Raw genomic sequence first — 26,827 nt, 5'->3', positions numbered from 1 at the left:
GGGCGCTATCATGCCCTCCTTGCTCCTGACCTAATGTCAGCTCCTGAGTTGACTGTATGAGCAAGATAGGAACCATGGAATTCATGATTCATAGTTCAGTCATTGTGCTGTACTAGAGCTAACTAGAATTTAGCTGTCTCTTCTGACTAGCAATCAGTACCTGTTACTGCCTTCCTGACATTTACTCTACATTCTCATTATCTTGGCAGTTGTGGGTTTGAGAACATGCATATGATGAACTAACAGTTTCAACTGAAGTGTTGGCTTAAAAAATGTGCTTGCCTATATTGTTTGAATGTTTTGATATCCCCCAAGTAATTTTGGTTTTTATGTTGCTGTTGTTTTACCTTTGTATGTCTTTCTTCCTGAAACTTTCTGTCACTTGGAACTCTTTTAAATCTGTGAAGAAAATCACGGTATTATTGTTATACAATGGAAGGTGCTGTGTGTTAGAAAGACTTGAGCAGAATGAAAAGGAGGAAAGGAGAGGGAGAAATAGATAAATTTGGCAGCACATTTAAGACTATTTTTTTATTCTAGCATGAGCTTTCATGGATATGAACCCATTACCTCAGATGCAGTACAGAGTAATAGTAAAGCCTCAGGTTATACAGCACATTTATACAGTTGTGGGGTGTGATACAATGCTATAGCATCCAGAAAGATGAAAGTCATATTCCTTGCCCTAAATTTTCAAGGGGCTGGGCTTTCCTCTTTTTATGCTGCAAGACTCTAAGGGGTTGTTCAGACATAATTTTTTTTAGTGCAATGATGAGAATAATCTCACTCATGCATTCCAGGTTTGTTGTTCACACTATTTTTGTAAAACCAAAGCTGCATCTCTGCACATCTCTCCATGTTCTGTTGCTCACACATGCTCGCCAGCCCTGTGCTCCCTCCCCCCACAACTTAATTGGGTGGATTCATCCTGGATTATTTTAACCATCTAAATAATTCCTAAAATACCGTTCAAAAACTTGAACAGAATGTATATCTTAAGCAGTACTAGAAATAAGATGATCATAAACCCACCTTATTGCATGCACATTTAACCCAACTGCACCCTAATGGGATGCAGGCGGGAATTATTGCACGTAATTCACCACCAATTCCACTGCCCAAATACAGCCCGGCTGCATCCCAGCTCCCAGGCACGTTTCGGCAGCTGTTTTTCCAAGTCAGAAAGAACCCAGCTTTGCAATGCAGCCGTCCATGCGTGCCTGGGAGCCAGGATGCAGCCGAGCTGTACTTGGCCAGCGGAACTGTTGGCAAATTATGTGTGATAATTCTTGCTTGCGTTCTGCATCCCAGCTGCATCCCGTTAGGGTGCAGTCGGGTTAAATGTGCACGTGATAAGCAATCCAGTCTCAAGGGTTTCAGATTTATTTTACACAATTTGTTTCTCTAGTTTTATTGTTTCACTACATAGCAAGACAATGGGTTACTAATTATTACAAATTATTGAGATGTCTGGAGTCAGTCTGTAAAATAAGAGCAGAACAAACCTTGGGACACGGTCCTATGTTCTTTATACCAATCTCAGATTTTGTTTTCCTAAAAAAAAGAGAGAGAAAGGAAGAAAATTAGCAAAACAAACACACAGCCCCAATAATATCAATGTTGGAAAGGCTATCACACTCATAGTGCAATTCTATACATATCTTTATAGGAGAGACAGCATGGTGTAGTGGTTTGAATATTGGACCAAGAGATGAGGAATCAGTTCTCTGCTCACTCGTGAAAATCCACTGGGTGGCTTTGAGCAAGTTACACTCTCTCAATGTGAGAGAAAGACAATGGCATAACTCTTGTAAATATGTCTTGCCAAGAAAATGCTATGACAGGCTTTCCTTAAACTGGAGTTTACTTGAAGGCATAGAACAACAACATACATGTTTATGTAGAAGAAAAGCCCCATATGGTTAAATCATATGGAATTTATATGATCTATTCCTAGATCAGTTGGCATTGGAATTACAGCCTAATTTCATTTAACAGTCCACAGACTATATTCTGTGGATTCTGATAATTTATACTAATCAGGGATATCTGTGGATATAGAGAACCTCTCATGAGATAAAAAATACTTATTATATCTGTTGCAATGTTTGCTTTTATTTTTAGATCTGATTTTTATTCTGCCTACATTTCATGAATGGGCATCAAGGAGTGACATCTTGCTCCTTTAAACACTAGCAGAGTATAAAACTGCACCAGGAGAAGCTCTGCTTCCTGCCTGTGGCTCTGGTGTGCAAAGATGGCCTATCAACTGCCAGCATGAATTCCCCATGGCCAATCTGCATCTGGGATGATGCCATTTTCTTTGTTTGTCCTGTTTACATTTGATGATATACTCACAGGATTCTGTTACAAAGCATGCATTCATTCTTATGTGTCTCCCCATCTGTGCCACAAATCTCCTGGGTGCTCCTCTTGCAAAGGATTCTTCCTCTTGTATGGGGATACTTGCTGCAATCAACCTAATGGAACAGTAGTTAAATTACTAGAATGGACACTTGAGAAATCCTGCTATGTTTTTCTGTCTCTTTTTGTCCCATTACATTTATCATTTGATAAGAGGCTGAAAGATTATGAGTAATCTTTGATATCTAAAATACATTTCAGTAGCTCCACTGAAGTACACCAATAAACTACCCCCAATCCTAATGTTGTCCTCAAACTATTCACAAAGTTGAATCAAGAAAGGATAGACTTCCTGTACATTTGCCAGGGAAAACAGGCTGACCATCACTAGAAAATGAATGCCAGATAATATGATTCACTGGTCGCATGCAGATGTGCCATTCTTTCATTCTAATTCAACAGTTCTCCATGTAGAGAAATTCAGTGGATGACATTTTGAAGATGCAGTTTATACTATAATCAGTTGTATTACAATTATAGCCTTTTATAAATTGTATTACAATTATAGACAATTATAAATCATGGGATATTTGCTTTCCATCTGTCTCCCATTAAACTGTGCATGTGCTACATCAGTGGAAGAAGAGCCAATTCAGTGATGGCTTAGTGGCTGAAATGAACTCTGCACTCAAGGAGGACCTATACTCAGTCTCCAAGGAAACATGCCTAGGATCATGTTGCCTGGATCCTTGGCACTATGAGTGAAAGATAGTCTCACCATTCCATGAACAACTTCAGGACATTCACCTTCATGGTTTAGCGTGAGGGTATCTTCAGATTTCCTGCAAAGAGTAGAAGTGTTGAGTGGCATGTCATTATTGCAGACACCAAAGGCTCATTGAAATAAGGCAAGCCTATGGCCAAGTTACAGCATAATAAGCACCAACCAGATGTAAGAAAACATGTACTAGATACAAAATAGTCATGTCAAGCTTGGAGGAAAGTGGCACAAGTAAATAAGTCATGCAAATTTCCTCCTCCATAACAGGAAAGGGTTTCTCAGCACATTAGGACACCATATTGAAAAAAATGACAAAATGCTATGGCCAATGACAATCCCACTGGACCCTGGGTACTGATGCTAGGCCTGTTTGCTTCTGCTCAAATTACCAGCAATCTTTGGATGACCAGCTGAGGGACCACTGGGATGTGAGGCAAACAACTCATATACATGCTCTCTCAGGTGTGGCATTCTGTTTAGGACTCAACTGTGAGAGCTAGAAAAATTGCAAAGCATTAACCCAAAGCTACATGGGTTAATTTATGGGTATTGATGCATGGACCAGGCGACCCAAAGCTACATATGGGCATTGATGCATGGACTAGGTACCATGAATGGCCATTTTGAATTTCCATCACCGTCTAGCATGCAATGGCTGTATATATTGAATCTTAGCAGGTCAGAATCTAGACAACAGCTTCATCAAACACTTTGTGGGAACTTGTTAAGATGCATATAAATTTATTTAGAATAAATTATTGATCAAGTGATAGATGGACAAGTGGACTTATGCATGGTATGAAACAGTCTCTTTCTGTTCTGAGAGTCACTGTTTTGCCTCACTGTATTTGAATGCATGCCTTTCAAGGTACTCTTCTCACAAAGGAAGCTTCTCTTCATTCTTGATTAGGCTGTTATTCAACGTTCCTGGAGCTCTCAAATGAATCATGACCCAGGAATGGCATTCATAAATGCATCACCATTGTGCTGAATTATTCCTTCATCCCTTTAATTAGGATCCTTTTGACTTCTGTGCTTGTCATAGCAAATTAAGAGGTGGATAGTTTGCAGTGGTGTAAACACAATTAGTATCCCACAGTGAAGCCTATTGCATGTCAGGTCACATTTACAGAGAACCAAGGATGACTGTTTATACTCACACACTCTCCAGACACAGGAAACATTTATTGCTGTATGTTTTTCCATCAGTGCCACAAACAGGAGACCAAAGGCTACCACAGGAAGTCCTGTTCTTATTTAGAGCAGCTAGAATTTTACTGCAGCCCAACTGAAATTAGAAAGACAAGAGTTAAAGGGTCCTTTCATCCTTTTCCACTTCATTGAAATGATCAAAACTAGTTATAAAAAGAGAAGAGAGTAATTCTTGCTAATGGGCTCAACTGGAAATGAATACTGATAAAATCAATATTTATTTTTATTCATTGACCAGAAGGCCAAGAGTTTAATCTCAAGAGAATAATTACTTTTAGGCAAACACACTTTGGGGGAGGATGGATGGGTTTGCACACCAGTGGTGGTTGGAGACATCCTAATTCTGACAAACCTAATATATATCAGTCTAAGGGACATCTCTAATGGCATATATTCCAAATAAATATGTACTCATTTTCTAATAAATAGGTTGATCCCAAGTTTCCTATGAAGGGTGTAGTCCTTGACAACTTCCAAGCAAAAAAGACCCCAAACATCTCCTTTGTTTCCCTTCCTATTCTTTGAGATCTAGTGACAAAAACTTGCCATTTTCCCTGCCTATCAGACTGGTGGCCATCTCTGGATGTCCCTCTGACTTTTAAAAAAAAACAAACAACAACTTGAAGGCTTCCGTTAAGCTCTGTCACCATATCCCAAGTTCAGTAAGAAAAATACAGATAATGGGGCCTTTTAAATGTGCTGTCAATATCTTTTTCTTTAGGCAAACTTTCCATAATTCAGATATTCCTTTATGTTAATTCCACCCATCTATTTTTAATGTACAACTATTACAAGGCTTTTATAAGGTTCTATTGTGATACCTGATGGAAACCAGCATGATGCAGTGGTTTGAGCACTGGACTACAACGAGGGTTCAAATCCATACTCAGCCATGGAAAACCACTGGGTCACTGGGTGACCTTGTGCAAGGTACACTCTCTCACCCTAAGGCAAGGGCAAATCCACTCTGAACAAATCTTGCCAAGCAAACCCCATGATAGGTCCTCTTTAGGGCTGCCTTAAGTTGGAAACAATTTGTTATTGCTGCATTGCCGTGGTACATTTTCTTATAGTATAACTGTAACCTATGTTGAAAACACTTGCTGACCGGCAAGCTATAAATCTGTCAAAGTATCAGACACACAAAGTCAGTGGGATCTATTCCTGAGTCAACTAAAACACACACTGTGAGTCCAATTAAGTACGATGGAACTGACTATTCAGTAGGACCCAAGTGTTGTAAGACTGACAGAATACATGGCAGAACAGTCTGTCTCACCAGTTCACATCTTAAATTGCTCAGCGCCTCCCTCTGTCCTTTTTGTCTAATTAACAAATTGTAAGCTGTTTTGATAGGCTTGGCTGAAGAGCAGGGTATAAATAAATAAGTATTAAGTATTGTGAGACAATCTGATAGCTTTCATTATGGGTCTTTACCTCTCCCACACCCTCTTGGGATTCTCAGTCCCTGGGAGACAAGCAATATAAAAATTAGATAGAACTCCTTTTATTTATTTACCTGATCTAGCTTATTCAAGGCAACAGTGTTAATACCACTGTAAAAGTTAGATTAAAACACAGCAAACAAACATGTCATTAAAAAAAACCCAAACAGTACAGCATCCAACAGTTCTGACTGCAGCAACACTTCAGTATTTAGAAATGTCTGAGTACAAACCTGAGTCCTAGCATGACAGTGAAAATATCTGTGAAGTTGGTGCCAGGCACAATGGCATCTGGGGGCTCCCAAGTATGAGGTGAGGAAATGCTCCCTGCTTTAGCCCAAGCTTCAATGAAGCTATAAAAATGCTGAAACTATCTCCAAAATAGCTTCCGCATCTTTAATAACTCCTTCAAGGTTCGGAGAAAACTCAGAGGGTTCACTGCCAAATTAATATGGCCATATTAATTAAGCTGGATGGCCATCTGTCGGGTATTCTTTGATTGAGAGTTCCTGCATGGCAGGGGGCTGGACTGGATGGCCCTTGTGGTCTCTTCCAACTCTATGGTTTTATAACTCTATGATTCTAATATGAAGGGAGTCTCCATCTGTCACCAGGCAGAAGTATCTCTTGGGAGAGGGCATTCTGACATCATGGCTAAACCACAGAGAGAATGTATAAATAATCATGCTATATTTGTAGAGTTGGCCCTCCATATTCACAGATTCTTCATCCATGGATTTAGCCTTCCACAGTTTGAAAATGTTTTTTAAAACATTCCAAAAATAAAAGAAAAAAAGCCTTGATATTGCCATTTTATATAAGGCACACCTTTTTACTACCCCACTGTATATATTGTAATGGGACTTGAGCATTCACAGTTTTCGGTATCTACTGGGGTCCTGGAACCAAATCCTAGATGATACCAAGGGCTCACAATAGTATTCTTTATAGTCAGTTGCTGCACTAAAGGCCCTTCCCTACATAACAGATGTTAAAAAAATTCATCGAACCCCCTTGTGATTCTCCTGGTGTATTTAGCATTCTGGTTCCTCAACTGGTATTTATTTGAAGAGTCATATTTAATTACTGCAGTTTAATAATAACAATGTAGACTTGTTTCCTTCTACTTTCACATGTGATACCAGACATTTTTTTCCAAGCCATGCTGTTTTTTTTATTAACTGCAATTAATCAAGCAACATAATAGCACTTTTAGTGAACACCCAATGTGGTATAAGTGGTCTGAGCATCAGACAATGACTCTGGAGACCAGGGGTCAAATCCCTGCTTGGCCATGAAAACTGACTCGGTGACCTTGGATGAGTCACACTCTCTCAGTCTCAGAGGCAAAGGCAAAGGCTGAACAAATCTTGCCAAGAAAAATCCCATGGTAGGGTTGCCATAAGTTGGAAATGACTTGAAGACACAGAACAAGAACAAACACCCAGTGGAAAAGGTGCCACTGATCTGAAGTGCACTGATAAAAATGTCAGTATTTGCATCCTTTGTTTTAGATACAGGTACCTGGAAGCACCAAAAACCACTCTAGAATAATCCTTGGTGCAAGGCAAGTGAATCAGTTTACCCACTATTCCTTCAAAAAAGAATCCACACCTTCCTGAAATGAGGGATCAAGCTGGTTAGAAGGGATCACCATTCAGGAATGAGAAAAAGGTGGCTGCCGAGATGTTGTTGGACTACAACCCCCATAATCCTTATTACTGACAGCACTGTTTATGATAATGGGTGCTGCAGAGCAACTTCTGGAGGGCCACATGTTGCCCACCCTTGCTGCATGTCCAGACAATTAAAAATACCACTGTGTGAGATGACCACTTCATAGGGTTGCCATAAGTCAGGACCTCAAAACCGGGACAAATGTAGGATGACATTTTCAAATGTAGGACACATTTTTTTAAATGGAGACACATGAAAAAATTTGATGATTTTTAAAAAATGTTAATATAAATGCATGTTTCTTAGGCATGATCAAAATGGAGGACATTTTGACATTGTTCCTAGGCAGATGGCAGAAATGTACTTCCCTTTCTGGCCTACGCCCCCTCCCCCCCATTCCAAAACACACACAACAGCACATTTGGGCATTTAACATGGCTTTACTTAACATTGCCTCTTGCATATTTCAGAGGCTTATTGCATAACCAAACTCTTTGGGTTTCACACTGAACATGGGTTCACATGGCTATGCATATTGAACATGTCAAGGTGGTTTAACAAGAAGTGGATTTGCCCTTGGATTCAACTGTACTTCTCAGAAGTGTGTACTTGGTCAAGGGACTTTGGTTTTTCTTTACTGCGCGTAAGTTTGTAAAAACCAGAGCAACTTACATTGGCTGTGCCTCAGAAGCTGGCTGATATCAATGTCACCATCATCATCATCACTACCACCACTACTATCATTGTTAAAACAAAGCAGACCTGTACAAATGGAATGGAATTCCTCCTCCTCTTCCTCCTCTTCTTCCTCTTCCTCTTCCTCCCTCCTCCTCCCTCCCTCCCTCCTCCTCCTCCTCCCTCCTCCTCCTTCCTCCCTCCTTCCTCCTCCTTGCTCCTCCTCCTCCTTCCTCCCTCCTCCTCCTTCTTGCTCCTCCTCCTCCCTCCCTCCCTCCTCCTCCTCCTTCCTCCTTCCTCCTTCTCCTCCTTCCTCCTTCCTCCCTCCTCCTCCTCCTCCTCCTCCTCCTCCTCCTCCTCCTCCTCACTGGACCTGGCCCGGCCCACATGCAGACTGGCTGGCCAATGGGGGCAGACTCGAGCTCAAACAGCTCCGCCTCCTGCCAGCAGCCACTGATCAGCCAGCCAGCCCCAGGAGGAGAAACTCCTCCTACTTAGCCCTGCACGCAGCCCTGCAAGAGCACGCAGGGCTACGAAGATGCCGGCAGTGTTAGTGGCGGCTGCAGCAGTGCATGATGCAGCCCAAGGCCCGCTGGAGTGGCTGTGCACCACAGCCAGTGCAGCCACCGCCATAGGTGCCAGCCACTGCAGCAGACCCGGGGCAAACCCGGGTCCAGGGATGAACTGGGACGGGGCGCCCCCACCCGGTTCAAAAGCGTTATTGTCCCGCCGGGGGGCGGGACATGGCAACCTTACCACTTCACCTGGCATGGTACATATGCAAACATACTGTAAAAATGGCTCACACAGAGATGCTAAAAGAATGCAGACTTGTTACATCACAACAAGTCTGCATTCTTTTATCCAGCCAGAGACACCATTTTATAAACTGGCTCTTCCTTACAACAAGAAATCTACTACTACTATGTTTCAATTCCAGTCACAAGAGGGCAGTATTTAATTCCAACAATTGGCAATTAACATTCTTGCTTTCCACTGGTGGCTGACTAAAGGGGCATGAGTAATTGTGAATGACCAACAGCAGAAAAGGAATTATTCTCCTGTTGTTTCCAAACAAAGCATTCAGGCAAAATCATACAGTCATTTGCCTAGTACAGCATCAGAACAGAAAAATATTTTGACAAGCATTTCTCTCTCCACAAAGCCTCCAAAGGTAGGCTTCTCTGAAGATGCCAGCTACAGATGCTGGTGAAACATCAGGAATAAACTCTTCTAGAACATGGCCACATAGCCCCAAAAACCCACAAGAAACTATGGATGCTGGCCATGGAAGTCTTTGACTTCACCTCCAAAGGTACATCAGAATCTTACAGTTTAATCCCAAAATACTGGAATTGCCAGTCTGAACAAAGGATGGAGTGCATGGATGTGTGGGGTGTGTTATGGTATAACAGGATGAAATCAAACTTGTGAGGTCATCACATAATACCTTTTGAAGGTATCCTTTCTGCACACAGTTAAAGATACAAGCACTTTGCTCTGTATTGGATTTCTCATTTCTAAATATGTTAACCTTAAATTCATAGTCACTGTATAAATGGAAACATTAAAAAAGCAGAGTAAAAAATGAATTAAAGAAATAAAATATAACACAGCTTAGGGTAAAGTTAGAAATGTCCATGTCATTGTATTCTCCATCACCATCACGGATGTGAGAGCTGTTAGCAAAACTGGATTTTTATAAATTTTGGAGTGTGTGTGGAGTTCCTACATGACCTCAAGCTAATCTCTCAGGTGAGTCCGCCATCATTGGTAAGCGAGGAGACCAAGTAGGCAGCCTGAAATCCATGACATCATCCTCACAGAACCCATGGAAAACAACACTTTGGAAATTTCTCACAGGAAGGTTTGAGAGTTGCTAATGGGAGAGCCATCACCTCCAAGCTTGAGACAATACCACCTACTTGTTTATAGTCACACCTTTGATAGGGCCAGTGATCAAAGCAATGACTCACCCATCTGCCTGGACATTTCCCCCGATTGTTTCAGACCCAATTGAAATGGCAATGCCATCCTACACCTTGGCTTAACAATGCCAGGGCTATCAAAAACCTTTGTCTAGGCTCTGGCCAAACCATTAAGCATATCGCCAGAGGCTAGATTTTGTCTATAAGAACCCTTGGATTTGCCCCCTCAAGTGTGCTGCTTTCAGAATACAGTCTGGCTTCATGGCACACTGAACTCTGATTTTAGCTCTAGCTCGGCCTACCCCTTTCCACCCATTCTGTTGACCATGTCTTATTCCCCTCCTCAACCCGCCCTCTTCATCTGCATTGGATTCCCGGAGAAGACTACTGGAGTAAGTATCACCCTAGTGAAGCCTCAAATCTTTTCCATTTTTTCCTCCTTTATTTCCATTGAGTCTTGAATGTGTGTTGCTGTGTTTTTCCCCCCCCCTTTTAATAAAAACTAGACCTTAATTGAAGAAGCCTGTCTCTGGCCTATTTCTTAAGGGATTTGTTGGTCCTTCCATAGACAGATTTGGGAATAGGTCTCAAGAAGTTCATGGGATGTACCTCTCAGCAATTTGAGCTAATTAAAAATTCCTCTAAGCAGAAACATCCTAAAAGAGCTAAAGAGTGAAGAAAGTGGTAAGTATACATTTGAGATGTAGTGCTGGAGAAGAGTGCTGAGAATACTGTGGACAGGCAAGAAGCCAAACAAATGGGTCCTTGAAAAGATCAAGCCTGATATCTCCCTGGAAGCCAAGATGATTAAGTTGAGGCTGTCATACTTTGGCCACATCATAAGAAGGCATGAATCATTAGAAAAGACTATGGCTCAGAACACACAAGCCAAATAAGGCAGCTTCTGGCCATTTTGTGGGTATGGCATTCAAATGATGCATGCCCACAAAGCGGCTGAAAGCTGCTTTGGTGGCACCAGAAGCAGTCCAATGCCTCTGCAAAAAGAAGTCCTGACCAGTGACTTGGGACCTGCTTCAGGAGCAGGCCATGCGGTCACTGTGGGTCCAGCTCAATCACAGCCACAGCAGCTTTTGTCCACTCTTTACCAGCTGAGTGCTTTACCCAATTAATTCTAGGAAAGGTAGAAATCAATAGAAAGAGAGGGAGACTACATGCCAGATGGATAGACTTAATCAGGGAGGTCACAGGTTTGAATCTACAGGATCTAATCAGAACAGTGGAGGACAGGGGGTCTTGGATATGTCTCATCCACAGGGTTGCCATGAGTCAGGGTCAATTTGAGGGCAGTTAACAACAACAAAGTATAAACACAAAGATGTGTACCAGCAATGGAATATTATGGCAAACTTTCAACCAAGAGAAGATGGTGCACTGAATTCAGCTCCATTTCTTTCAAAATAGCTTGTACTTGGACACATACACCAGCTTTTTATTTAGCAAGCCTACAAACATGAAATATCATATTCTTGTGTCCCTACTGAGTGCATAGTGTGGCATCCATGATTGGAATCCTGTTCTGAGCTCCAATGAAAGTAGACCCATTGACTCAAAGGAGCTTAACTTAATGTTAGCTAACTCCTTGTTGATTCAATAGGATCTACTCTAGTTGACAGTTACAATAGGATTCAGGTAGTTTACCCACTAGTGTCATGTGACAAATATTTGCTTCCTTGTATTAAGAATGAATTTCACCTTGTGATCACTGGGTGCCTCTCTTTTCTGCCTGTTGTTGAAAGTTCCTCTTCGACAATTGTCATTGTAATAAGTCGTTTCTCCTATCCTAGAAGAAAAAAGGTACTTATGAATCAAAATGAAACCATCTATACCAGAGTAGCCAGCACAACTTCCACTTCTGTCTTGTCCATACAATGCCCTCCCTGGTGAAAGATTCTGGCACCATTTTAGAGGTGTGAACACTACCTGTCCAGCAGAAATTTATTCCTGCCAACCTCTCAGGCATTATTCCAGGATCCACACAGTTCTTTTAAATGAAAGGATGTTACTTTAAAGTGATATCATGTAGTTATACTTCTGGAACATGACTAAGGAAACCCAGATTCAAAATACACGAAGAAAGTGCTTGCAAAAACTTTTTATGTAGCTGCAAAGCTCAGAAGCTTCTTCTGCCAACCACAGAATTCCCAACAGAGCATTACTTTCCTAGCAGAGATCTGGGGAAAGTTGTCCTATGTCTTGATCTGTCTTCTTTCCCCTTCCTTGCCCCAGGTATATATCTGGGTCTTAGAGCAGGGACCATAAATGATTTCAGACATCAAGGAGAAGAAGGAAACCTTAAAGTCAGTGGGGACATTCATATAGAGAGGAGATCCCATGTCTTGGTAGGACAAGTTTCTCTTGTGGTACCTAAAACAGGCCTTGGTAGGAATTTATAGGTCAAAGCAGACACCTTGAATTTTGAGTCATGTGTGTCATGTGATACATGTGACCAATCTGCATAAGAAAAGGAACCATGGCTTTTGGTAACAGCTGGAGCTATTCACTGCCCTTCAAGGGGTGTATCTACACTGTAGAAATAAAGCAGTTTGACACTACGTTAATTGTCATGACTCAGTGCTTTAAAATTCTTGGATTTGTAGTGTTGTGAGCTATTTAGCTTTCCCTCTCAGAGAGCTCTGGTACCTCCTCCAAACTACAAATCTCAGAATTCCATAGCACTGAGGCATGGAAATTAAAGTGTCAAGCTGCTTTATTTCTGCACTGTGCCAGCAGTCCTAGAGAGTTCCACATAAAATACTTTACAATAACTGAGCTCAGATTGGAAATTATAAATGGAGAAATAATCATTGTCACCAAATCACATTTGTTTAGGAAAAGCTTTGGTCTGACAGAATTTATTCCTCTTCACTGGGTTCCCTGTGGATAGAATATTATGCTCAGATTGAAACTTAGACCATTTTCATGGACTTCACCCAAAGAGAAACATATACATCATTAGATAGTAATTATTAACCTCTGGGATCATTGACTGCCAATGTTCAGTGTTTCTGTCTTCTATGGATTTGAATACGAGCCTAAATTACCAAATCATTGTCTTCAAACACTAGTTTGAAACCATTACCTAAAATCACTAGTTTAAAACACTAGTGGGAATAAACTCTACAACAAGCATTAACTGTGGATCACTAGCATAGTGATAACATTACACTCCAGTTTTCTGGATTGTTAGGCTGTTGTAATGTATAGGCATACATAGCTCACTAATGGCTAACTTTACATAGATGAAACTAATAGGCATCTTGTGCATTGGCTAAATTTGTGTATGGGAAATTGACTAAATTCCTGTAAGAGAAACCAATAGGCTATAGGCTAGAGTTAGAGAATATTAAATCAGACATTTGCATCCATATTATTACATTTTAATGCATAACTGAGAGATTCCCTTTTTTTGTATCATAACTGCAATCACACAGATTTTTGCACATAATACATACTCACATACTCACCCACCACAGTTGGTGTGTGATCTGTAATCACCCTGTGCAATTCGATCATCCAGTGCACAAGGGTTGTTTGGATCATCTCTTTGCAGTGATCCACCATAGTGACTGCAGTCATTCTATCAAATGAGAAGAAACAAGTTTGATACAGAATTACCTTTTTCAGTATCAGCATATGGAAACCAGGAGACAGGGTGGATAAAATCAGCTCTGAAAGTGTTTTTCTCATCTCGTCTGGTAGTATGGGAGGCTATAGTATAGGAGAACCATATCAGAATCACCTGGCATCTTCCAACCTTTTCAGTAGGTCTTTAGGACCTTTATCTAAATGTCCAAAATACCCACCATTTGACTTTTGAAGCTTTGTGAGTCATGCATTATGCTATCATTCTCTTAGAATGTGTCCTTGGAGTGTGTCCAGGAGAGGGTGACCAAAATGGTGAAAGCTCTGGAAACCATGTCCTATGAGGAGCTACTTAGGGAGCTGGGTATGTTTAGCCTGAAGAAGAGAAGGTTAAGAGGTGATATGATAGCCCTGTTTAAATATTCAAAGGGATGTCATGTTGAGGATGGAGCAAGCTTTGTTTTCTGTTGCTGCCGAGACTAGGTCATGAAGCAATTGATGCAAACTACAGGAAAAGAGATTCCATTTGAACATTAGGAAGACGTTCCTGGTGGTAAGAGCTGTTTAACAGTAGAGCACACTCCCTCAGAGTGTGTGGAGTCTCCTTTGGAGATTTTTAAATTGAGACTGGATAGCCATCTGTCAGGGGTGCTCTGACTGTGAGTTCCTGCATGGCAGGGGATTGGACTGGATGGCCCTTGTGGTCTCTTCCAACTCTATGATTCTATGATTTAGAATCATAGTTTTCAGGGCAGTTAGGTGTATGAAGAGAGGATCATGCAGCTATCTAGCCAGTAAACCCATATGCAGTTTTTTTTTCATGTTGCACACTCATGGTAAAGCCTAATGAAAAGAAAGCATTATTGCATTGGTAAATCATCTCTATGATAAAGGATCTTTACTATCACCTACCTAATGGGATATTCCTATCAAAGGACCGGGGGGAGGGGAACGTATTTATGCTGTGGGTTTTTTAAATAGGTAATGCTCTCTTCTCCTTCCACAAATTCTTACCAAGGTAGATCCAGTATTTCTGACAACAGAAATGCTATTCTTTACTAATTTTGTTGAATTTTTAATATGGTTTTCCTTGCCTTGATCCACAGGGAAAGATAGGTAAGAAATAATATTACTACTACTATTGCTACTGTTACTATTTTTTTCTTGAATGAAGCAATGAGCAATTTTAGTAATTTTGTTTTCACTACCAAAAAGTATTTGTGTAGTTTTCAAAGACTATTCACAATCTGGGACTTGTTAAATGCTATTTTTTGTGCAAGACAACTACATGTAAATTTTGAGCAGGACTGGTCCCCAACTACAGCATTTTCCTTGTGCATGAAACAACATTTTCTGGTCAGAAAATAATAATAATAATAATAATAATAATAATAATAATAATAATGTTTTCTGCACAGAAAACAATGTTTTCTACACATGTGTTAATTTTGCACAGAGTAAGTCTGCAAAGATTCCCTTCCAGGTTTCTTCTTATCATGAGTTCCTACCATTTGAGGAACATGTTTACTATTTTACAAGCATTTTTAATTATTCTTTCCACAACTATCTTACAATATTCTTAAATATGGCTGGGGAATATATGACATTTCAGAAACTGCTGGACTACAATGCCATTGTCACACATTTTTGGCTAAGCTGGCTAGGGCATTGCAGTTCAACTCTTTCAATATCTGGAAGGTCACTCCTACCCTAAAAGCACTATCAGTGGCAGAAGTAGACAATGCTCCAGAATCAAATAAAACAATGACAGATGGCATATAGTTAACCTTCCAAAAGCAGAAAGTGAAGGTCATAGTGCAGTTATCCTACCTATCTGCCCTAAGTCTAGGTGGCACATGCAGATCAGGTCACCACTGCAATAATTATGAAATCCTCAAAATATCTGGAGCAATCACACTACACTTAGGAGAGGGCTTTATGGAAAGAAAATAAAACTTATGAAGACTGGACCTGGTCAGCACCTTCTAGCCTGATATAATCACTCTAGTGAAGAGATAGATATAAACAATAGATGCTCACAAAGAATACTGTGAAAATTGCCAAATGATATGAGTAGGAGGCCAGCATTCCATAGTGATAGGGAAATTTGGCTTGCCTTAACATGTCAATAAAATTTTGCTGCCTCACTCTACAAGTTTACTGTGGAGCACAGAATCATCTGAAAAAGAAATAGAGACACAGAAAGAGCTAGAAATGGACAGACAGAGCTGAATATCATACAGGGGTCTGAAATGGGGTCATGGTGGCATAGAAATGATTGAATATCCCATAGTTTGGGTGTACCAACAGAATGGTACATCATTTAAAGCAGAGGAACTGGCACATCTATTGTACAGCTAGCACAACAATTATAGTGCTGCAATCCACTTTAACTGCCATGGCTAAATCTGTGGAATCTTGGGGTTTGTAGTTTGGGGAGGCACCAGATCTCTCAGGTTGAAAATTCTCAGTATCGTTTCCCTAAACTGCCCTAGCATTCTACTGAATGGTGCCATGGCAGTTAATTTGGAATCATGCTGCTATAATTATGTAGTGAGAAAAGATGCCAGGAGTCTATGTGAGCCATTAGAATAAGACAAAGCACAGCATCAATGTTACGTAATTTAATCTGTGAAGGCACAGCACACTGGAACACTTTATGATTATCTTGAAAGCTGCCAAACTTTAAGGAGGTTTCTGTGGGAGACTCCTATGTATGATGTTTCTGAGTTCAAAATTTTTTACAAATTTGATGCTTCCAATTTTGGACAATTTTATTTACAGTATTCATCGAACTTTACAAAATTCATCAGTAGAACTAAGTTATCTACTTTGCCATGGCAGCTGGGTGAGACTGTGTGAGTTTTTGTGCATTATCTGATCATTTTTCACATTTCTGGACTTCTTTGCAAAAATTTAACAAACTGCTTTTACTCAAAAACTTTCTTTCTGTGAGAAAAATAAGATCATGGTCTTTTTGCTTTCATGAGGCTCATTCCCACATTTAAACTGGTTTGAGATTCGCTTTCATTCTGGGTTGGTGAAGTGATTCCAGTTGATCCGTCATTCCTACTATGGAAGCAGGTATTTTCTCTATTTGCTTCTTTTTTGGCACGATTGTCATTCCCACTAGTTTGTGCTACTTCACAATTCCTGTCAATCATCTATGTGTCATTGGTGATACAACCGGCAACACATTCAAAAAAGCACGGGAGGGAGTCATGGGTGCTGTGCCCAGAATTCTCCCCTAGGGTGCATGGGTCTATGGGTGTCATGGAGGACTCTCCTTTGGGCTGCATGTGTCCATGGGTGTCATGGAGGACTCTTCTCTGGGATGCATGTGTCCATGGGTGTCATGGAGGACTCTCCTCTGGGTTGCATGTGTCCATGTGTGTCATGGAGGACTCTCCCATCACCTTCGTCTGATGCTGAGAGAGTGTGACTAGCCCAAATTCACCCACTAGTTTATATGGCTGATCTGGGATTCAAACACTAGTCTCGAGAGTCCCAGTCCAACATTCAAACCACTGCACAACACTGCCTTGGAAGGATCACTCCCTCTTTTTCAACCCAGCAGCCTGGGTGCTACTCGAAAGTAAGGGCTGGGATGCCGAGGAGGAGGAGGAGGAAAGAATCGCTCCCTCTTTTTCACCTCAGGAGCCTGGGCTCTTCTTGAAAGTAAACACCCCTCTGCCAACCCCCTCTGCTATAGTCCCTCCACTCCAGAATTATGCAATTTAGATCCCTTGTTCCCACTTGTTGAACATGTTTCAGAATCGATTCTTTTCAAAAGAATCAGCAAAGAACTAGTGTCAGGAAACAGTGATTTTTTTGCATTTACCTCACTTCATCATGATTGAAGTTGATCTCAATAGGATCGAAACCGGTTTCAAGTGGGAACGAGGCACATATAACCTGATAAGCAATTCGCTTTTAATCGTAGTAGGAATGAGCCCATGCAGTAGCAAATAATCTCATAGAGGCTGATGTCTTCTTATTTTTAAAGGACAAGAAAATGCACAAATATTTCCCACATTTCATGCTCATACATAGAAGCTTATTCCATTATGAATCTTAAGATGCCACACCAATTGTTTAGCTTTGTTGGCAGTGATAAGCTAACTGTCCTCAACAAGGCAAGCTTTTCATCGCTCTGAAATGAAAAGACACTCAAACCCTACTAAACTTCCAAAAGAGCAAAGTTTCACAGATCAGTATCCACCATAGGAAATATTTGCTTTGGAGAACTTGATCCATCATAAAGTATCAGTGGTCAAATTGTCAGCCCATCTTGCCAGAATCATACAATACTGGATGGTGATATCTTCAAGTATGAGCTGAACTTGATTCCTTCATTCTTCTTCAGTGTCTCATGGTATTCTTCTTCCATGTGGGAAGCATCTCCCCAGGTAAGCCACATGATCAGGATGTGCCTTTAACTATTTTCCCTCTTAATTCTGATTCTCTGTCCAGCCTTAATGAGGAACTTTCCCACAATAAAAGAAACAGTGCATGATGTTCAGAAATTATTTGCATATTGCTCTTGCAGTATTATCCGCATCCTCTCCTCACTTACTTGACTAATATTCTAGCTTGGAAAAAGTCATTTTCTTATTTTAGATGGGAATATGATCTCTTTTTAACCTGAACATGCTTGCTGGGCTGCAAATGTCATGACACAGAACTGGAACATCTTATACCATGGTGATACAAAGATGGCACAGCACTTGATGCAATATGAGAGAGAAGAACAAATTTCTGGTTAAAAAGCTAATGTGCAGGTAGCAACCTTTACAACCTTCATTCTTACCTCATTTACATTCCCTCGACTTAAAGTCCCATGAGCCATTCTGTCTGCATTTGCATATGGGCTTGGTCTTCCTCTTCCACCACCACCACCAAACTTGCCTTCTCTTATTTCTTTTTTGCTGGAAGGAATGGAGTGTGGAAAACATGAGGAAGAGAAATTGGAAACATGAATTCCTTTCTTTTAATAGTAGTTAGAACTTGAACACTGATGGGAAGAATAGGAAATGGGATGTGTGGGGCACAAAGCAATATAAAAACAAGAACAAAAACAAAAATAGAGCCAAAACCAAACCCATGTACAAGTTAAGAAGTGAGTAGCAACTAGTAATGAAAAATTGTCTCATTAATTTAATTTGACATTTATAAACAGGCCAAACAACACAACTATGTCTTTGAATACTGTTACATAGGTTTGTTGGGTTTTCAAAACAGTAATATGGAATACAGTTGGATGCCAGCCCAAGACTGGCTGGGTAACATGAAACAGGCCTATATAAGTTCAACTCAAATATCTCAAGAGACCCTCCTCTCAAAATTCTCCAGGCTCACTTGCAGGAATCTGAAAACCCCTGAAAATCTCATAATGATAGGCTTTCCATCATGAGAGGAAAACATCATTTGGCTGAGCAGCCAGAGAAGAAAGGAGAAAGCATGGCATGACATGACGTGTAGATAGAGCCCTGGCATTTGGTGTGTCATAGGCGTTTTTGCTGCATAGCAAATACTCAGCTGGCACCCACCCTCAAATATGAGATTTGGATCATTACATATCACCCAAAGAAAGGCCTAGAACATCCTGTATAAAACAGAACACCTAGCTTCAATACTTTCACAAGTAAAAACACCAAATGTAGTGTGAAGTCGAAGGCTTTCATGGCTGGCATCCATAGCTTTTTGCCACATAGCCCAAAAAACCCACAAAAAACTACCAAATGTAGTGTTATGGCACTGACTGAAACAACTAAAGACAGGCTCACAACATATAATATAGGTGGCTCTGAGAGCAGTAGCCATAAATCTAAGACTGAAAATTGACTCCATCAAGATATCAAGATGCATTTTGTTGTGAAATCCTTTTAAAAGAAATTAGTATCTTATTGATGAATTAAACTAGGTGGGCTTCCTTCTCCAGATTAGATATAAGACAGAAAAGTTAATAATAGAAAATTAGATGAGGAAAAACAGTTCTAACTAAACAATGAAAACATGAAGAAAATATATATAATTGGATATACAAATCAACATAAAAATAACTGTCACAAAGCAGATAGCTCATATTCTGGTTAGGCACTAAAACTGAGATTCTACACCCTCCATGCATGCTAAAGACACCTCTCTCTCTCAATCTCCTTTTCCCCCCAGGTCTCCCTGCATAGTTTCTCATGACATTGCTGTTATTTCCATGTGCTGCTCTTACCAAGCTGTCTCTTGGTCTCCTTCTCAGCCTTTTGAATCTATCCATCAGGCAGATAAAAAATAATCTTCTGCCTGATTCTTATTAGTAGCCCTTGCAGTCCTGATTCTCCCCTGCATTAGGATTTACATATTCCCCTCAAATTCTACTCTAATGAGCAGGGTTTCATGCACTATCTCTACCAGTGGTGCTGGCGGCTTCCATGCCAGGGGGAACATGAATCTGTTCTGGGTTTTAGTTTGAAGTTTAAAGGATCCTTTCAAGGTTGCTGTTGTTAACTGCCATCAAGTTGATTTCAATTTAATGTGACCCCATGGGATGAAAGACCTCTAAGTCACCCTCTCCAGGTCTTGCAGATTCAGGGGCGTGGCTTCCTGGATTGAATCTATCCATTTGGAATGTGATCTTCCTATTTTCCTGCTGCCTTCTACTTTATCAAGCATTATTGTCTTTTCTTGTGAGGCACATCTTCTTGTGATATTTCTAAAGTATAATAGTCTAAGTTTAGTCATCTTGGCTCCTGGGGGGGGGGGGGGCTAGAATTGATTTGCTCTAAGACCCATTTATTTGTCTTTTTAGAAGTCCACAGTATCTGCAGAACTCTTCTTCAGCACCATATTTCAAATGAGTTGATTTTCTTCCACTTAGCTTTCTTCGCTGGCCAGTTTTCACAACCATACATAGAAACTGGAAATACAATGGCATGGACAATCCTAACATTAGTATTCAGTGGTATATCTTTATACTTCACGATCTTGTCTGGTTCCTTCACAGCTGCCCTTCCAAGTCCAAGTCATCTTCTGATTTCTTGACTGTAGCCTCCATTTTGATTAATGACTGAGCCAAGGTATGGAAAAGCTTGAATATTTCAGTCTCTCCATTATCTACCTTAAATTTATGTAAATCATCTGTGTTCATTATTTTTGTTTTCTTAACATTCAATGTAAACCTGTCTTTGCACTTTCTTCCTTGATCTTTCAATAATCGTTCAAAGTTTTTGCTATTTTCTACTAGTAGTACGGTGTCTTCTGAATATATTAAAGTGTTGATGATCCACCCTCCAATTTTCACACCTTGATCCTCAGAGTCTTACCCAGGTTTTGCACAATATGTTCACCATACAAATTAAACAGATAGTTTGATAAAATGGAGACTTGTCTGGCCCTCTTGCCAATTAGAAACCGCTCTGTTCTTTTAATTTTGTCCTAGCGGTGGCCTCTTGTATTGGGCAGAGGCTGTTGTACATCAAGATAATCTAATATTGTGGCACACCCATTTCTTTAGGAGTGATCCATAATTTTTTTGTGATCTATACAATCTAAGACTGTGCTATAATTTATAAAGCAAAAGCTGACTATCTTTTGAAAAGTTTTGGTGCATGCCATTCTCTAAATATGTTTGCAGTATACTCCATAATGTCTTTTTCTTTCTGGAACCAGCTTGATTTCTTGCACTTCTTGTGCCTTAAATGGTAACAGTCTTTGTTGCAGAGCTTTGAGCATCACTTTGTTTGCATGAGAGATTGATGCAATGGTCCCATAGTTACTGCAATCCCTATTGTCCCCTTTCTTGGGAACTGGAATGTATATTGAGCATTTTCAACCTATGGGTCATTGTTTTGTTTCCATATTTGTTGACAGATTTTAGTTAGAACTAGAGTAGATTTCACCTCTTTACCTTGAAGCTGCTCTACTGGTATGCCTACTGGTCCAGATGATTTCTTTCTTGCTAGTGCTCTGAGTGTAGCTTCCATTTCACTTTCTAAAATTGTAGGTTCGTCTTCAAGTGTTTTTTCCTTGAATGAACCTGTCATCCTTTTTTATATTTTATATAGGCCCTCTCCTAGTATGTCGCGCATGTGCCACTGTTACGCAGCACCTTACACATGGCACGCGTAACCGTCACGTCACAGCTGCACAGATTCCATACGGAGCTGCGCAGCTGCGATGTACTCTGGCGCTTTGTGGCACAGCAATCTGTATGCTGTGGCGCAGCTGTGCAGCAGAGAGTGGCACCGAGGAGGCACCTCTTCTGGGCGGTCTGTACCCCGCCACAGTTATTCAATGTGTTTTTTCATCAACTTTTTATTTCTACTTAGTCATGTTATGTGTTCTACAGATGGTTGTTTAACAGCTCTCACTCTTGGTTTAAATTTACCTTTCAATTCCCTAGTGTTGTGGAAAGGTATCTTGTTTTTCCTTTTTTTCCTTGTCTATTTCTCTGTTTTGATTATTATAGTAGTTCGCTGAACAAGTCGCTGAAGTTGCATTTAGGGTTCTGACTCTATTTCTGTTATCTTTTACTTTTGCTTCTCATCTGTCCACAACTGCTTGAAGAGTTTCATCCGTCATTCATTGAAGCTTCTCTTTCTTTTTGGCTACAGGCAGTGTCTTTTTGCATTCCTCTGGCTTCAGTCCAGGGTTCTTCTGGCTTATGGTCAGTTAGGCTTAAAAGTGAAAATCTTTTTTTTTTTTTTTACATTATCTTTAAATTCTACAGGGATGTTCTTCAGGTTGTATTTTGGCACAACATTTTAGTGTTTAGTTTAGTGTTCTTTAGCTTTACTCTTATTTCTGATATCAGCTGGTCATGGTCTGTGCCACAATCTACTCCTGATCTTGTTTTGCAGAGAAAATGGAGCTTCTCCATCTTCTGTTTCCATTTATGCAGTCTATTTGATGTTTACATCGGGCATCAGGTGAGGTTCATGTATATAGTCACGTTTTGGTTGCTTAAAGAATATATTTGTGATGAACAAACTGTTGGACCTGCAAAATTCAGTCAGTTACTCCACTGCTTCATTTCTTGATCCATGGACAACTTTTTCTATCTTTGGCATGGTACAGACCGCCCCTTCAGGAATGGCCTGCACCTGCCCCTTTTCTTGCCAGATTGGGGCCAGGGCAGCCTCACCAGCAGCCCAGAGGCCCCAATCCAGCACTTTTTGGGACCATGGAGAAGCAGCAAAATGCCTCTTCTCCGTGGTCCCGAAAAGGGGTGTCCTTGGGGTGGTCCCGAAAAGGGGTGTCATGCCCCAGGACACCCTCACAGGTGCAGCCAGGGGAGAAAGGGGCCACCCGGCCCCTTTCTCCCATGGCTTCATTCCCACGGCCGTCTGGTTGCTGTGCGGGAATGAAGCTTGTGGTGCCGCAACAAAAAGGAGCTGCCTAGAGCAGTTCCTTTCTTGCAGCGCTGCAACCAGGAAGTGGTGCCATTATGACGCCACTTCCTGTGCACTACATTTGGGCGCTCAGTGGCGGCACTCGCATCATGGTGGCCCCCGTGTAGAAGGGAGGGTGCCATGATGCTGGAGCTGTCCCGTACTAGGGTTAGGGAGCGTGCGGATGGGGTGCGCTCCCTAACCCTAGTATCAATGCAAGTACACTGCTTTATGCCGGTCTGTACCACGCCTATGTTTCTGCTCTGATTCCTTCTTTTTCATTCTAATTGCAAGAAGTTCTGTTTTGTTGTGTGATCATAGCTGTAGCATAAACTTGGATTATGATCATATTGATGGATTTCCCCCCTCAATTTCCCTCTAGTTTTATTGATATTGCTCAGTCAGACTGTGCATGATATCTCCTGACTGCTTTTGCTGCATTTCTCATCACTATTGACGCCACCCCATTTCTTCTTAGCTTTTCATTTCCTGAGCAGAGCACTGTGTAATTATCTGACTGAAAATATTCCATTCCTTTCCACTTTAACTTGCTCACCTCAAGTATTGCAATGTTTATACATTCCATTTCTTGCTTTACTATGTCTTCCTTGCCCTGACTCATGCTTCTCACATTCCATGTTCCTATAATATGTGTTGTGCAGTTTCAGATTATCCCTTTTACATTCTTTTGGCTTGAGTTCAATTGTATCAGTAGCCACAGTGCTACCCATAGTTCCTCTGCTCTACCCCAGTAATTCATTCAGTGCTTTCTGACCTGTCCAAGATACTTAGTTCAGACTAAATGTCAGTGCCAAGGGTGGTATTGCATGGGCCAGAACACATTGGAAGCAGTCTGGACTATTCTAGTCTTGGAGCTCTCTGATATTCCCTGTTATCTTGGGCACTCTGCTGCAACATGGGGTAGCTGTTTGCATGTGCATCCTACTATGCAACCTGGTCCTGCTGCCACAGGTGCAAGTCACTTGCCATGAGGTCAGAATAAGGCACCCAGCAACGATCTTATGGCTGGGCACCTTGTTCTGACCTCATAGTATATGACTTTCACTAGTGGCTGTGGTGCCAGGTGACACAGCAGGATACATTGTAAACAGCTGTCTGGCATCACAATGGAGGATCTGGAGCATTTATTTTTAAATACATTTTTAAGGATGTTATACCTCAGGTTTGGTGCTTAACTGGCCAGACATCATCTGGACATTTCAAACCAGAACTGGGACTGGGCCCTCCATTATGATGACTACTTGCCATGGGAATGGGGTGAAGATTTTTTTATGGCCTGTGTGGACAGGGCCCTAATAACATGGAAGTCACTGGCTGCCACTGGGTTGTGTACTGTCACATTTGGTGGATGGTGGATGGAACTACATGGAACTATTTAAATCTTAATAAATATATAGATGGACTGTATTCTTTCTGATTGCCTATTGATTTACATTTATTTAGCTGCATATACATTTTGACCTCTACTTAATTGTTATAATAAATGCAGTTATTTAAGTTCAACCAGGGTGATCAGGTGGCTGGGTATCTTCATTTCGCTGATTATGATTCTCTAGCCTGGGTTTTTGGGAGAGAAAGGCAAGCAATGGAAAGGGACATTTCAAGGTCTGAACAGTTAAGCCAAATGGTACCCAGTTTTGACAACACTTTAATATATTATTCCTGTTTTTAGTAAAGCAGGCACAGCACATTCCAAATCTGATCTTCATTATACCTAGGTTGTTAATTTATTTATAGATATTTATGTTGGTAATTTTGAAATTCTCTTATATAATTATTTGTAACATTATTTGTTATCATCTGTAATATTATTTTGCTGTTTCTTGTATATTTTTGCTTGCTTTCATATATTTTTAATGTATGTGCCATAGCCTTTGGCTAATACAATAAACTCAAGCATGTGTGTATATGTGAGTGTGATCTCAGTTCTCCCAAGAATATGGCTTCATCATCTATTGGTTTTAGCACTCACAATTTCTCTGCACACATGATGCACTTGTTACTGTGTGTGTGTCCAGAAGCATCACGCACTGGGTCATTCTCACGGGTGCAGCTGAGCTCTCCGTCAGGCCCCATCTGTGACCTATATTCGTAGCATGTGTCATTGCCTCTCTAGAAGTAAAAGAAACATGGCTTGTTTGTTTGGATTTTTTAAAAATACAAACTGGTGAATGCACCTCCCTAGAAGATGCTTCACACACACATACATCTGTACACCTACACCTTGTGTCAAAGTGTAACAGAGTCAACCATGTCATCACCTACTATCATGTCACATTTCACTTGGCATGCTAGTCAGAGGAATACTAAGAGTCTCTGTCTTAGAAGCATGTGTTGGGTGTTTCCTATGGCCAATCTAATTATCATTCTTTAGCAGAGAGTTTCAAGCGTGCAGTTAATCCAAGTGATAAAAGGTTATCTGACCCACTTTTTCAACCATGCTTAAAATATATTCAACTGTACCAGATCACGCAGCAACAATAATCAGGCAGACAGCACTAAAATAATTCAGAGAAAGCACATGTGGATATAGAGTGTATTGAGATTTTCAATTTAGCGCTTAAGTGCTCATAAAATGCAACTAATATGTTTAGGAAGTGCATGTGAGCGAAAGCCTGGTTCGCTTCCTAAACATCAGGGAATTGTCGTCTCCCCTCCAGTGTCCCTGAATCTTTCAGGGAGAGGCAATTTCCTCTGAATGGAAACTTTGCGTTCAGAGGAACTTGCTTCTCTCTGAACAATTCAGAGATGCTGGAGGGGAGCCAACAATTCCCTGACATTTAGGAAGCGTGCCAGGCTTTCACATGCACATGCTTCCTAAATGTTTTAGTGGCAGTTTACCAGCGCTTGCACTACGGTAAACACTACTCTGAAAATCTTCTATATTAACTGTTGTCGAGCATGCTAGAAAATGTCAGGGCTACAATAAAAATGTAAGCAACAAGGAATCATGACAGTAGTGTGCAGACAACAAAAGGGCCTGATCTTAAGCAAGGATGGGGGAAATTGTCAGTTTCACTTTAAAAAAATAAAAAAATAAAAAATCAAGCCCTTTCCATCCTAAATAAGAACATTTGTGACATTTGGTGAATTCTTGAAAATGGAACTGAATCAAATTTCTCTTCCATTTGCACTGTCCACATGCAAAAAGTACCTTTATTTGAAGCATAGAAATGAACATGTGGTACCTGTCCAACCTTAAACTTTAAAGAAACTCTCAGGTGAAAGAAAAGGGGACAGTCCTAGGGATCTTTCACATTGCACAGTTAGAGGGCTGATTCCACTTTAACTGTCATGGAAACATCCTATGAAATCCTGGGATTTGCAGTTTATAGGTATATGTATGTGCTTTCAAGTTGCTTGTCAACTTATGATGACCCATGAATTTCATAGGGTTTTTTTTAAGTAATGAATGCTCAGAAGTCGTTTTGCCAGTTCTTTCCAATGAGATATAGCCCAGAGCACTTGATATTTATTGGTGGCCTTCCATCCAAGTACTAACCAGGGTTGAACCTGCTTAGCTTCCAAGATCAGACAGGATCTGGTGCCTTTAGTGTATTTAGGCCGTATTTGCAATTTGAGGAGGGGTGTTTAGAATTCTCAGCCGGAGAGTTCCTCTAGCACCACCTTTGTAAACTACAAACACCAAGGTTCCATAAGATGCAGACATGGCAGCTGAAATGGAATCACAGCACTTTAATCTAACCTCCCGCAGGAGTGAGTTCCAGAGGGTGGGAG

The 26,827-nt window shown here is 40.8% G+C and overlaps 1 protein-coding gene across 1 annotated transcript in view; it reads right to left on the bottom strand.

Moving 5' to 3' along the window:
• Positions 1–1,451: 1,451 nt before the first annotated feature.
• Positions 1,452–26,827, bottom strand: part of SPINK5 (serine peptidase inhibitor Kazal type 5) — a 39,576-nt gene continuing 14,200 nt past the window's right edge. The window contains exons 7-14 of the mRNA XM_089516576.1: positions 25,062–25,201; positions 18,496–18,613; positions 13,568–13,680; positions 11,796–11,883; positions 4,306–4,433; positions 3,143–3,206; positions 2,359–2,480; positions 1,452–1,554 (exon numbers count right to left, since the gene is read on the bottom strand). Coding sequence (XP_089372702.1) covers positions 1,452–1,554; positions 2,359–2,480; positions 3,143–3,206; positions 4,306–4,433; positions 11,796–11,883; positions 13,568–13,680; positions 18,496–18,613; positions 25,062–25,201 — 876 coding nt within the window. The remainder of the gene's footprint in view (positions 1,555–2,358; positions 2,481–3,142; positions 3,207–4,305; positions 4,434–11,795; positions 11,884–13,567; positions 13,681–18,495; positions 18,614–25,061; positions 25,202–26,827) is intronic.

This window comes from Sceloporus occidentalis, unplaced genomic scaffold (assembly GCF_023333645.1).
Source record: "Sceloporus occidentalis isolate IW3139 unplaced genomic scaffold, rSceOcc1.0.p SCAF_1, whole genome shotgun sequence".
Classification (NCBI taxonomy): Eukaryota; Metazoa; Chordata; class Lepidosauria; order Squamata; family Phrynosomatidae; genus Sceloporus; species Sceloporus occidentalis.
This window is presented reverse-complemented; position numbering and strand designations above follow the sequence as displayed.